Genomic DNA, 12,984 nt, shown 5'->3' on the forward strand with positions numbered 1-12,984 from the left:
ATGACCAATGGAGTGGTTGTTTAGATTTAATGTACATACAAGTTGGCGACTTTTGTCTCTAAAGCATGGCAAAAAATACTATGAGGTTTATTTGTTTAATCTATGTTGCTATTCTGCTATCTGGTCCCTTGCTATAACAAATTGTGTCTTGTAAGCCCATTTGGGCTGGGCATACCCGTTTGTAAGGATGAGACATTAATAAAATTATTCATTGATTCATTTTCAGATGTTCATATAAAGAAAACAGTGCAACCCAGGAGGAAATAATACTTCACCTTGCAGCATTTTTTGCCTCCACTCCATACATAATTTTCTTTTATGAGGACTTTATGTTGTGTGTCATTGCTCACTAAATGGCTTTTTCATTTGCTTTTTTATCTATTTAAATTCAAGTCAGGTGTATATGCATGGTTGTTAATCACAGTATCAGTCTCTGAGGGACAGAAGAAGTAATCCCCCTTTCTTTTAACTGCTGGTGGTGGAAGTAATACTACTAATAATACCTGTATTTGTATAGCACCTTTAAAAACAATAGTTTACGAAGTGCTTTGACAGATGAAACCAAAGCACATACAAATCAATACACATAGGGCTTTAGATCATTGTAATAGTGAAAACGGAAGATGGGACAGGTTTAAAGGACAGAAAAAAAAATGTATACTATTTAATTGATTTAAAAGAAGTCACTGATTCAGCAAGCCTTATATCCTCGGTCAGGTCGTTCCAAAACGGAGTTGTCCCTAATGGAGAAGGCACAGTTTCTAGCCTCGACTTTGGAACGGTTGGAAGGGTCCCCGCAGTAGCGGAGTTAGCGTGGGTGCTTGGGTGCGGCCGCCCCAGGGCCCCGTGCCAATTAGGGGCCCCTCAAACACCGCCGATCTTGCGTCACTTGACGAGAACAGGGGCCCTCGCCAAGTGACACATTGCAGATTATTATCTGAAAGGAGCTAATTACTGAATATGATCTCACATTGTGATAATCCAGCTCTTCTTATCAAACGTAACAGTCACTTAACTCATGGTTACAATGGTAAACCAGCACAACAATGACAATTACCAGGCGACAAAAAACTACATTCTAAGCAGACACATTAAAAAAACGAAATTCATGGAGTTAAATTTGTATTTCGAACAAACGGCAAACTTATCAGCAAATTTTAAAACATGTTCGGCACCATTGCTGTCAATCAGCTGTCGCTGTCCGTGGTGCTGAAACATTTTTACTTGACTGGCAAACAGTTTCCTTTTTCGTCAATACAAACGTATTTGACATATAGGCTTACTTAGCTCTACAAGTGACACATTATAATGCATTCATCAGATATTTTACCGTTTATAATTTTAAAATTAATTGGTAGCAGAGGGCCCCATGATGAAGCTCCGCCCCCACTGTACTGAGAGTCTAGCTCCGCCCTGTCCCGCCAAGGATCTAAAGCTCAAACAGGCTTGTATGGGGTTAGCATTTCTAGGATCTTGTGGCACTGTATCTTCCTGTTTTAATTCTAAATGTTCCTCATCATTGAAACACAAAAGTCTCTCAGATAATGTACCGACAAAATGGGTTTGTTATGTCATGGCTGCCAGTTTAAACTAACTCAACCTTGTTTTTGAGAATTGTAATTGTAATTTATTTATTTGTACAGGCACAGTGCACAAAAAACATTAATAGATGTCTTTAATAGATGTCTTGAGCCAAGCTGTAGCAAATTGCTAGTTTCCGCCCGTAGTCCCTGGGCAGGTAGATGGCGTAATAAAATACTATAAAAAGTATTTACAGTATACAATACAGATACATAAAGTCATAAAAATCTACAGACATTCTTGTCCTCCTATCCCACCCCCATAAACACACAGTAATTTAGCACATCAATTCACTGGTGGGAGCAAGTCTGCTTTGTTTACAGCCAATGCTTTACTAAGCGTGAGAATGAGTGTCAATTTATGTTTGGTATGGCAGTTGGCTCTAAACACTGCGACTTTGTGACTTTATTTCCAGAACCCATATTATATAATATATATGTATACATAGCTACAGGGTCGCGAGTTCCGAGTTACGGAATACAAGTAACAGGATTAGGTTGTTAAAATACAAAATGAGCTACTGTATTCCGTTACAGTTGCAGATTAAATTGTTGGTATTCTGAATACAGTTACTTCTTCTGAATTCAGTCTTTAAATATAGATTACTTGAAGTGATTCCTTTTTTACCTCCACAAAAGACAGGTATATTTTCAGTTTTGGTTTGTTTGTCTGTCAGCAGGATTACTGAAAAGCTACCGTCCAAATTTTCATGAAACTTGGGGGAAGGCTGTAGCATGGGCCAAGGAAGATCCCATAACCTTTTTTGAGCAGATATACTAATGTTTTTTTGCTTTGTCTTGTGTTTTATGGTGTTTTAAGAATGATCTAAAATCTGAGTTAAAATCAAAACAGGTCAACTTCTCTTGCGAAAGTCCCACAGTGTTTGGGTGGAGAGAGTACTCCCGTTTAATACTCCATTTGTGAATCAGCCACCCAAAGAACTAAACAAACTTTTTGGCAGAACGTGACAGTCCACAAATAAACCACTGTGGATTTCCACGACAACATTTGTATCAGTTGAGCGAGTTTGTGTTGATCCGGACCAAAGACCTGATATTTTTCTAGTGAAAGATCTGCGCTTGCTAACAGGAAAACCCAAACATGATATTTGGCTCAGCTGTAACATCAACATCCTGCAGTTTCGAGAGCTGGATGTTTGAACGCTGAGAGAACGGCATTAACGAGGCCGATGCTATTGTTTTGTTTGCCTGCACAAGCTCGCCTGCGTATGTTTTTCCAGAAATTACTGAGGAATTTCTCCTCACGGCGCTGTGGGCGGTGGAGATGTAGTGGATTTGGGAAGCCAGTCAGTGAGTCAGAAGCACTGATTGTTTGCATAGCCTGGTCAAGTAATTCACCTCTGACGTGCACAATGGGTGGATAAAGAGCGCAGCAGCGTCTCATAGCATGCCATGCTATTTCGACCTGATCCCATGTTAGCTTATTTCGTGTGTGTGGAAATGTTAATTACTGCTAAATGGTTCTGGAGCATACATTGCAGTCTGCAAGTATTTAGACAGTCACACATATTCTACCGTTTGGGCTTTACTGCAGCATGCTGTGGGGAAATTAAATCACACACTGTAGTTTAATTTGAGTTAATCCCACGTCCTGCTACCATCCTGCTGTTTACAACTAAACACAAAGGAAAAGTACTTGCTTAAATGGAATATTAAAAAAGGTCAATGCTTGTTTTTCTGTCTATCTGGCTTTTAATTTGGAGTAATGTTATAGCATTAGTTTATAAGTGTTAAAGGAACATGCCGACTTATTGAGAATTTAGCTTATTCACCGTAACCCCCAGAGTTAGACAAGTCCATACATACCCTTCTCATCTCCGTGCGTGCTGTAACACTGTCTGACGGCTCCAGCATTAGCTTAGCCCAGCACAGATCCTGCAGGTAACTGGTTCCAACTAGCCTACTGCTCCCAATTGTGACAAAAGTGACAAAATAACACCAACATGTTCCTATTTACATGTTGTGATTTGTAGAGTCACAGCGTGTACAAAAAACAACGTAACATGAGACACAGCCATCTTCTAACCGTAAACAAACCGGGAACTATATTCTCAGACAGGCTTGCTGCGAGCATATCACTCCGCCCAAGTACTATATTCTTCCGCTTGAGAATATAGTTCCCGGTTTGTTTACAGTTAGAAGACGGCTGTGTCTCATGTTACGTTGTTTTTTGTACACGCTGTGACTCTATAAATCACAACATGTAAATGGGAACATGTTGGCGTTATTTTGTCACTTATTCGGAGCAGTAGGATTACTGGAACCATTCACCTGCATGTTCTGTGCTGGCCTGATGCCGCTGGAGCCGTCAGACAGCGTTACAGCACGCACGGAGATGAGAAGGGTATGTATCGACTTGTCTAACTCTGGGGGTTACTGTGAATAAGCAAAATTCCCCATAAGTCGGCGTGTTCCTTTAATCATTGGTTTTTATATCGTTTCGTATTCTGTTTGATTTACTTTAGGGATATCAAAATGAAAGCCAAAATAACGAGTTAACGCAAATTCCTTTTCATGGCACGAATTTCTTTTTAACGGGATTGACGCACGCGTGTTGTGAGATTTGGTCCGTGGGCCGCTCCTCAGTTTGGGAAATCAGGAAGTGGTGCAGCAGAAACGTTAGTAGAAACCGTAAAGTTCTCCGTGAGAACATCCAGGGGATCACCAAACCCGCCATTCACCGTCTGGCTCGCCGCGTTGGAATGAAGCCAATCTGATCTACGAAGAGACATGAATAACTTGAAAAGTATGCCTTTTAAAGTATATTTAGAACAGATATTCAATGCAACTTTATTTCAGACACACAGGTACATATCATTGTATTTGCTTGTGTATTTGTTCAACAGTTGCGACGTAAACCCGGAGCATCACGTCAGAATCTTGGAGGCTCTAATCGCAACCGGAGGTCTCATGGAGATGCAGGCTGCACCAGGTAGGATACAGACGTTCTCCATCTATACACACCGTATGCATTCACTCTTTCATTCTGAATATGTGGTTGTAGGTGTGTAACAGTATGTTGTTGGTATGATTTTGCTTGGTCTGGACTTGTTTGGGACACTGTAAAATCACAGCAAAGCTGCTCTGTCTCTCAACACACACACGTGCAGGTCATTTTCAAATGTTTCTGTTCTGTGACAAAGTGCCTGAAGTTTGTTTCTCAAGCGTATCACCGTACATTTCTGGCACTTTAAACATGACATTCCCTTTCCATTTTTACCGCTAAACCACAAAACTGCAGCGGAAAACACACATGGTTTATGAAATATGTGGAAAACACAAACTTTTTTGCCCAAGCTGCTGTGATAAATTGGGCATGAAATTACAGCTTTAACTTTGCCCTCCATCAGTTCAATTTACAGTCCGGATGTACAGAGTTTATGGTAACAAAACACAGCGGCTTCATGCTGTTTTTCTTGTTGCATTCCTGCTTTGCTTGATTACCGTTACAGTTGAGTGCAAAGGGGGTGTAAGCGTGGCAGCTTTGGTTTAGTGTATATGGAGTGCTCAGTTTGCACGTATTCTTAGACCTCAGCAGTATTTCCCCAAAAGCATAGAAAAACAACATGCTTTCTTGGAATAAAAAGTTTCTGATGGAGGAGAAACATTGTCATCTGCTCTGATTAAAGTTAGAATGGCTGTATTTAGCCAAAAAAGTAGCCTGACCTGACCCTTGTTATGCCCGTCACAGTGGCATAAGAGTAAACAAGATATATTCGGTCTTTCTGGTTAAAGCTTCCCCCAAAACAAAAGGTAAGAACTTGATGATCAGCTGTTTTTATTATAGACCAGGCCACAAATGTGTAGAGACTGTTTTAGCCAGTTTTTTAAGCAAGATATTTAAAAAAAGAATACGCAGGGGGGAGCTTTAACGTGCTTGTGAGTCTTTGGTGTATGTCTTCAGAGATAAAGTGCTGTGGAGAGATCAGTCAGACTCTATCTATGGACGAAAGAAAAGGTCAGACAGCAGGTGTGTGGCTGATTGTAGGGGCCGAGTCAGTCTGCTGAGGTCGTTTTCTTTGGGTCAGTGCGTGTTTGTGTGTGTATAAATGTCAGTAGGTCTGTGTGTGTGTGTGTGTGTGTGTGTGTGTGTGTGTGTGTGTGTGTGTGTGTGTGTGTGTGTGTGTGTGTGTGTGTGTGTGTGTGTGTGTGTGTGTGTGTGTGTGTAAGGGTGTACTGGTCTGTTGAAGGCCAGGGTCAACATATTTGTTGTAGCAGGGATCATAGTGGCTGCTCAGGGGTTATGTTTCCTTTGTATGGACCATTGGCTCATTCAGAGGTGATGTTAGAAAGGTTGATGGACTAGTGAGCAGATAAGAATCTGATTTATGGTTAAAACCGGACCAGGCTTGACCTGGACAAAATCAGCTCCATCCAACACCGGATAGATCGGCGGGCCGGAACATTACCTCAGACTTTTCTTTGACCTCACACTGTGGATTATGACATTTTAAATAAACGCCTTTGTTACATGACTATTATTAATGCCACATTCCTGGGCTGGTTATTTTTTCTTAACCCTTGTGTTGTCCTTTGGGTCACCGGGGCCCAAAGGACAAGACACGGGTTACTTCATCTTACAGCCAGGACCTTTTCACAGTTCAATTGCTTAATTTTCCATCTGGCTTAGCTACCATATTCTGTGGCGTCCCACAAGGTACGATCTTAGGTCTTTTCTTTTTTTTCCATTCATGCTACTTCTTGGTCAGAAAAGTGTTCAAAATAAAAAGCAATATTTACCTTTGTTGTTATGCTGATTATACTTGGATTAATCTCCCTCCCAAATTCTTTATATAAATTAACCTACTGACCGTTGTTTTGTCTTGTGTTTTCGGTTCGGCTTGTTTGTTTTTTTGTCTATCAGCAGGATAACAGAAAAACCTTATTTAAGGAAAATATCTAAAATCATACTCAAATCTTATTTATAATCACGCTAAGACATCTTAATGGAATAATCATTCACAAAATTGCCACTTGACAGAGCAATAGAGCAGACAAACACAGACCACACATACACACACTCACACACACACACACACACACACACACACACACACACACACACACACACACACACACACACACACAACTACCGCATAGAGCCACAAATCAGATTCATCCATAGGTGGGACTCCAGTGTCATTTGTTCGATTTTCATTTTTTGTGGGTGACACACAAAAGACCAGGATGATGTCTGAAGGACAATCAATAATTCATGGAATAAACCTCCACCGCCCTGAAGCCACTGGAGATTTCTGATTTTTTTCCCCCCTTTTGATTCACAGTGTCTTTAAAATGCAAGTGTTGAAATGTAGCCTGATGAGAAGCACACACACACACACACACACACACACACACACACACACACACACACACACACACACAAGGACATTCAACATGCTCAGGTGGATTGTCTTTCACAGTCATCATTTCACAGGGCTTCTCAGCAGGGTGTCCTGGAGTGTTTCCTCATTTGGCTTTTTTGAGTGTTTCATCATATTTCTCTTGAATGTGGAGCATTTATGTATTGAACATACATAAATGCACACTTTTTGCGCGTTCAGAGTTCAACGTCAAGGGCAACCCTTATTGTTGAACCCCGACATTTATAAAATGTCAAATCAAGTGAGTATGCTGCATTCAAAATATGCAGAATTTGTGTTTCTTGTGTGTGTGTGTGTGTGTGTGTGTGTGTGAGTGTGTGAGTGAGGCTTATACATCACAGCAACAAAAGGAGCAGAGGGAGCTGTTTTGTGCTGTCTTTGAAGCGTGTCTTTTGTAAATTATCTTACACAACCCTCTCTCTCCCTCTCTCTCTCGCTCTCTCTCTATCTATCTCTCTGTGTGGGGTGTCTGAATAAAGCCTCAGAACCCTCTCTGTGCTTTGTAATCAGGGGAATGATGTGGGAAATTGTACTGATGTAACACCCTCACCTTGTTCTCTATCTCACATTAGTTCTGCATTTTAGCAGGCCTGGGTAACTCAATAACTAACCCTGAAGTCATTTAATATGACTGACATATTTGAATATAAAAACAGCAAAAGGTAAGAAGAGTTCTATGTTAATGAAATCTAGGATGTATAATTTTGCCCACAGTCCTCACTGGCCTGTAGTTGTAGCCTTTTCAGTCAGCTTGATGCACCGCAGCAAAGACCATGGTTCAGATTCATGCACACTGAACTCTAGAGCTGCAAAGATTAAATGAATTGCCAACTATTTTGACAATCGATTCATCAGTTTGAGTAATTTGTTTATGAAAAAATTTAAAATATTTCTAATTCCAGCTTGTTAAATGTGAATATGTTGTAGTTTCTCCTCTCCTCTGTGACAGTAAACTGAGTATCTTTGAGTTGTGGACAAAACAAGACATTTGAGGAGGTCATCTTGGGCTTTTGGGAAACACTGATCCACATTTTCTGACATTTTATAGACCAAACAACTAATCAATTCATCCAGAAAATAATCAATAGATGAATCAACAATGAAGATAATCGTTATGCACTCTGAGTAGTGCAATAGTTTTCCCTAAACTACAATAATTCTGGAGTTGCTGTAGTATTATTCAATTTTCAGGACCTGCTGGTCAGCATAAACATCGAGATGTCATTTAATGGCATTAGTTTGTGTGTGTGTGTGTGTGTGTGTGTGTGTGTGTGTGTCTGTCACTGAGCTTTCCTTTGTTTGATCAGCGGATTTAGAGTTAGAGACAGAGAGAGGCTAAAACAGGGAGGTCAGGTTCATGTGTGAGCATTTTTCTCACCCATTACCTCCCCTGCCACCCCTCCAGACAGCATTAGTGGAGGTCAAGGGTTAGCACAGTGCCTGTTGGCGGTATGTTAACCCCTTAACAGAGCTGTGTGTGTGTGTGTGTCTGTGTGTGTGTGTGTTTCTGTGTGTGTGGATGCCCATTGACCTCTTAGGAGAGCTTCCCTCCAAGCCATGTTCTCCAGATGGAGTCGGAATATACTACCAGTCCTGCTCCACCTGAGTGCCCTGGCTAAGCATCTCTGCGCTCTGTGTGTGTGTGTGTGTGTGTGTGTGTGTGTGCGCAGTGTTTTCCCCAGCTTTGTGAAAGACTTAGGTGCGCGTATTGCGTAGGGGGTTTAGGCGTCCTTACATTTTGAGTCTCTTTTTGGTCATTTTTTGTTTTCTTTGGGGTTGTTTTGGGTCTCTGTGGTCATTTGGCATCTCTTTGTAGTTGTGTTTTTTTCCCTTTGTGCTAGTTTTGAGTTTCTTTTTCACATCATTTTGGACCATTATCATCTCCAAATCTGTGTCTAAAATGTTAAAAAAAAGCTAGAGCAGATAGTAAGTTACACTCAAAAAGTTTAAAGACAAAACTTTCTGAAGAAATCCACTGAGGACCAACTTTAATCATTAGATCTGAGAAAAGTCTTTTAGGTACATTCATTCGGCTTAGGTGCTGCCCCAAAATGGCTCGGATGCTGCACCTAAACCTTAGAATGGCAGGGAAACCCCCAGTGTGTGTGTGTGTGTGTGTGTGTGTGTGTGTGTGTGTGTGTGTGTGTGTGTGTGTGTGTGTGTGTGTGTGTGTGTGTGTGTGTGTTTACATCACTTGGATGTGAAGTCCTGAGTCTCGTCCTGCTCATCTGTCAGCCAGCACGTTAGAATCAGGAAAAAAAGAAGGGAGAATTGTAAACTCCCAAACATTCACTTTCTGGCCCTCTCGCTCTGCTTTTGTTATGAGCTGTTTTCCTTCCCAGGCACGCAAGCCGTGCCCGCAGCTTGGCAAGAATATGACCTACACTAACACACACACACACACACACACACACACACACTGGTTGTCTCTCAGGCCATTTCTTTGGCTGGTAACGAAGCCGAGGAGGGTTCGGTGGTGAAATCTACTGCTCAGAGACTTCATCAGAAAACTGGCTGCTGTTACTGCTGACAGTGGCTCCCTATGTTCAATTTCTTCCTTCGCTGTCTCTCTGTCTCTGTCCAAAGTTGCAAAATACACCCTAAAGCACCTCTAGAGCTCACCATGTATTTTGTTTGTTAAACTTACATATAAATGAGAAAACTTTGTCTCTGCACAAACACAGTGCAACCTTATCAGCAAGAGATACTGCAAACATAAAATGTTGTTCCCCAAATAATACACTTAGTTCCAGCATATAAATCCCCCTAACACCACAAAATATTTTTTTCTGTTTGTGTCCAGGTTAAACAAATGAGTCAAGTCAACTTTATATAATATTCATATTCAGATAATATTTGTGCATCAATTAATCATTTCAACAGTTTTTTTTGTTGCAAGAATTTACTATTTCCAGATTCTCAAAAATTTCATGTTTTTTTTGGTTGTCCTGTTTTTATTTTATGATAGTAACCTGAATATTTTTGGGGTTTGGTTGGACCAAACAAGACGTTTGCAAATGTCAGACATTGCATTCATATCCATCTTTTCATCATTTTTCAATTTGTAGGCCAATTTCATATAATAACAAATGGAGGGGAATCGGAAATCTACAGCCTATCAGATGCTAATGTTTGAACCTGCACCTTGTCCAGAACTAATGATACACACGCACACACACACACACACACACACACACACACACACACACACTACTTTGCCAAGATCAAAGCTAAGAGCACCGATACGTGTGTGAGGGCATGTTTGTATGTGTCAGATTAGAATGAGAGTGTGTATGCATGTCAGCCAGATACATACATATATTACCAGTGTGTATGGGTGTATATATATAAACTGTATGTGTGAGTGTGAAAAGTTCACAGTTAAGTCATGTCCTGCCTCGATCCCATTGGAAGGAAAAGTGCCAGCTTAACATTCAGTGTAATCCTACTGTACGGGGTCAGCAACAGGGCACACACACACACACACACACACACACACATACGCACACACACACACCAGAGTGTGTAGGGCATCATGGTTGTATAATGTGATTAAGGTCAAGCGAGTGCTGAGCTTTTAGCGTGTGTATTTATTAGTATTTGCCATTTTTGTGGGTCACCATCCAGTCCTGTGCTCTTTCAGCTGCACACAATTACATGGCTCAGTGTACCAGCTAATAACACACACACACACACACACACACACACACACACACACACACACACACACATACACAGCCAACTATCCATTCTCCCAGTTTTTGATTTTTCATAAAATTCCCATGAGTGAGTCGTCATTTTGAGAGGCTGTGATGGCAGTGAACCATGTAAATACTTGTTTTCCTGTGGACCTACTCTATGTAGGTTCAGGCTGTTCTCATGAACTATTGATACATATTGCTACGAAAAGTAATACACTGTAATTCTTATGTATTCAACGTAATGGCTGGGTTGGCTTTCAAGCCGGGGAGCGGAGTTTGATTAGCATGAAAACATGTTATTAACCCCTAGGTTCATTTTGCACCGGATTTGTCCTTTGAGACCCTCTTGAGCAACGTGCGCTCTTGTGCGTCAGCTAGCTGCAACTGTAATAAGAACGCAACTCATGCAGATCTACTTGCCACTTCAGTTCAAAACAGTGTCCTGTTAAAGGCGAGAAATCAAATAATCACAAAAGATTTAGACACAGACAGATCACGACAAGTTCAAGCTCCCCAGCACAACATGTAGCTGTTCTGTGGCTCGTTAGCTGGAAAACCACTGTGTTTTGATATTATAATAGATTATGAACTTATGTTAAAATCCAAACCTTCTGCGTTACAATTGAAAGCTCTCTTTCTCTGTTCTCAGAAAAAAATAATATGTGCCTGGTTTTTATATATAATGGTTTATTAACATCAACTTTGGATCTTTGAACAATCTCCAAGCAGATGTTTTCTTTCTTTTTTTCTTTTTTTCGTTCTTTCTTTCTCTCGTTCTTTCTTTCACCATATCATGAGGTCAGGGGTCACAGTACAGCGTGAGATGCAGGTAATGGCCTTTGAAATGAATTTGTTGGCTGGATGCAGAGAGACGTGTGGCCCATTCGGTCCCAATAGGAGGTCAGGAGGTGAGCGTCATAACACACACACACACACTCACACACATACACACAGAGTCAAGGCCACGTCTGTCAATCTAAGGAGGCCATAAATTCGTGAAAGCCCTGAAATGAACAAGTACCTCCTAAAAAAATTTCCTGATGAGGTTAATCATGTCAGCAATTTTTTCCCAATTTGTTCATCAATGTCATATTTTCTGTTGGTTTCACCAACTACACTATATTTAGTATGGGGACCCTCTGTCCAGATACTGTAAAGTCGGTTTGTTATCGGCCCCTTATAGTCCCAATGAAGGAAAATCTTAAACGCACAGTATGTCATTTTCTGACATCGAGATGTCTCTCAACCAAAACTTTAACCAAAGTGGTGATGTTGTGATTTAGTGTGGGATGATGAAAGTTGTTCTTCACCATCATTACCATCATTGCAGATTTGTCTTGGTTTTTTTGCTTGCTGTCTTTATTTTATATTTATTACTCGTTGTTGTGCATTGTGCCTGTCTGAATGTTGGTCTGTGTATGTTGCTTGTACGTGCTGACTGTATCAAGTCACTTTATTGTATTTTATTTTATTAGGTTGCCATTTTAGAACTGGCCATACTAATGACAAATGTACGTTCGTTTGTGTGGAAAGCCCGCTTTTATTAAGCAACTGTAGGGAGGCATTCGTAAATGTCAACAGATGAGTGCATCAGCGCCAACGCGGCAACAAGCGCACGTTAACACAGGCGCGCACAAGAGGCCCAATCATATAGCTAATTGAAATTAAATTAATATAGGCCTACCAAAAAATGGTCCAAGCTAACAGAACAAAATTCACACAAGAGGTTCTGTCTATGCACGTGTTTCGTTGTCAAAGCTACATAAACAGATTTCCACACATAGGTAGACTGATGTTAGGGTCATATTTTAAATGTATTTTAATCACAGAAAAGAAGCTTTGCATCAAAAGTCGGGCTCGGGTATCCATCCTCTAGTTGGTTGGGGTGGTGGATGGGTCAAACAACAAAGGACTTTCACCCAGGAGACCAGGGTTCCTGTCCCGTTCTTGTCCCGCGTGTCACTGAAACGTACATTTTGTAACCACCACCAACCATCTTTTCCTAAATCTAACTTTCCCGTTCTTGTGCCGCATGTCAGTTAAACGTACATCCCGACCCAGAGCGTCAAAAAGTGAAGCCAAGAGTCCTGACCAAGCGTGTCTAAATATGACTCGAAAGGGCTAGACGGGAGTCCCAAGAGCGTCAAATAGTAACGCCAATAGTCCCGACCAAGAGTGTCTAAATGTGATGCTAAAGGAAACTTTTTTCAATAACAAACTCCAAAAGCACCTGACCAAGCGTCACTTTTTGACGCGATGGGAGTGAGAATGTGTTGGTGGTACAGAAGTGCCACATTT

The 12,984-nt window shown here is 41.0% G+C and overlaps 1 protein-coding gene across 1 annotated transcript in view; it reads left to right on the plus strand.

Annotated features, from left to right (window-relative positions):
* Positions 1-12,984, plus strand: part of pik3r3b (phosphoinositide-3-kinase, regulatory subunit 3b (gamma)) — a 133,834-nt gene that overhangs the window by 12,087 nt on the left and 108,763 nt on the right. Inside the window, exon 3 of the mRNA XM_028586891.1 lies at positions 4,448-4,533. Coding sequence (XP_028442692.1) covers positions 4,512-4,533 — 22 coding nt within the window. The 5' untranslated portion in view covers positions 4,448-4,511. The remainder of the gene's footprint in view (positions 1-4,447; positions 4,534-12,984) is intronic.

This window comes from Perca flavescens, chromosome 9 (assembly GCF_004354835.1).
Source record: "Perca flavescens isolate YP-PL-M2 chromosome 9, PFLA_1.0, whole genome shotgun sequence".
Taxonomy (NCBI): Eukaryota; Metazoa; Chordata; class Actinopteri; order Perciformes; family Percidae; genus Perca; species Perca flavescens.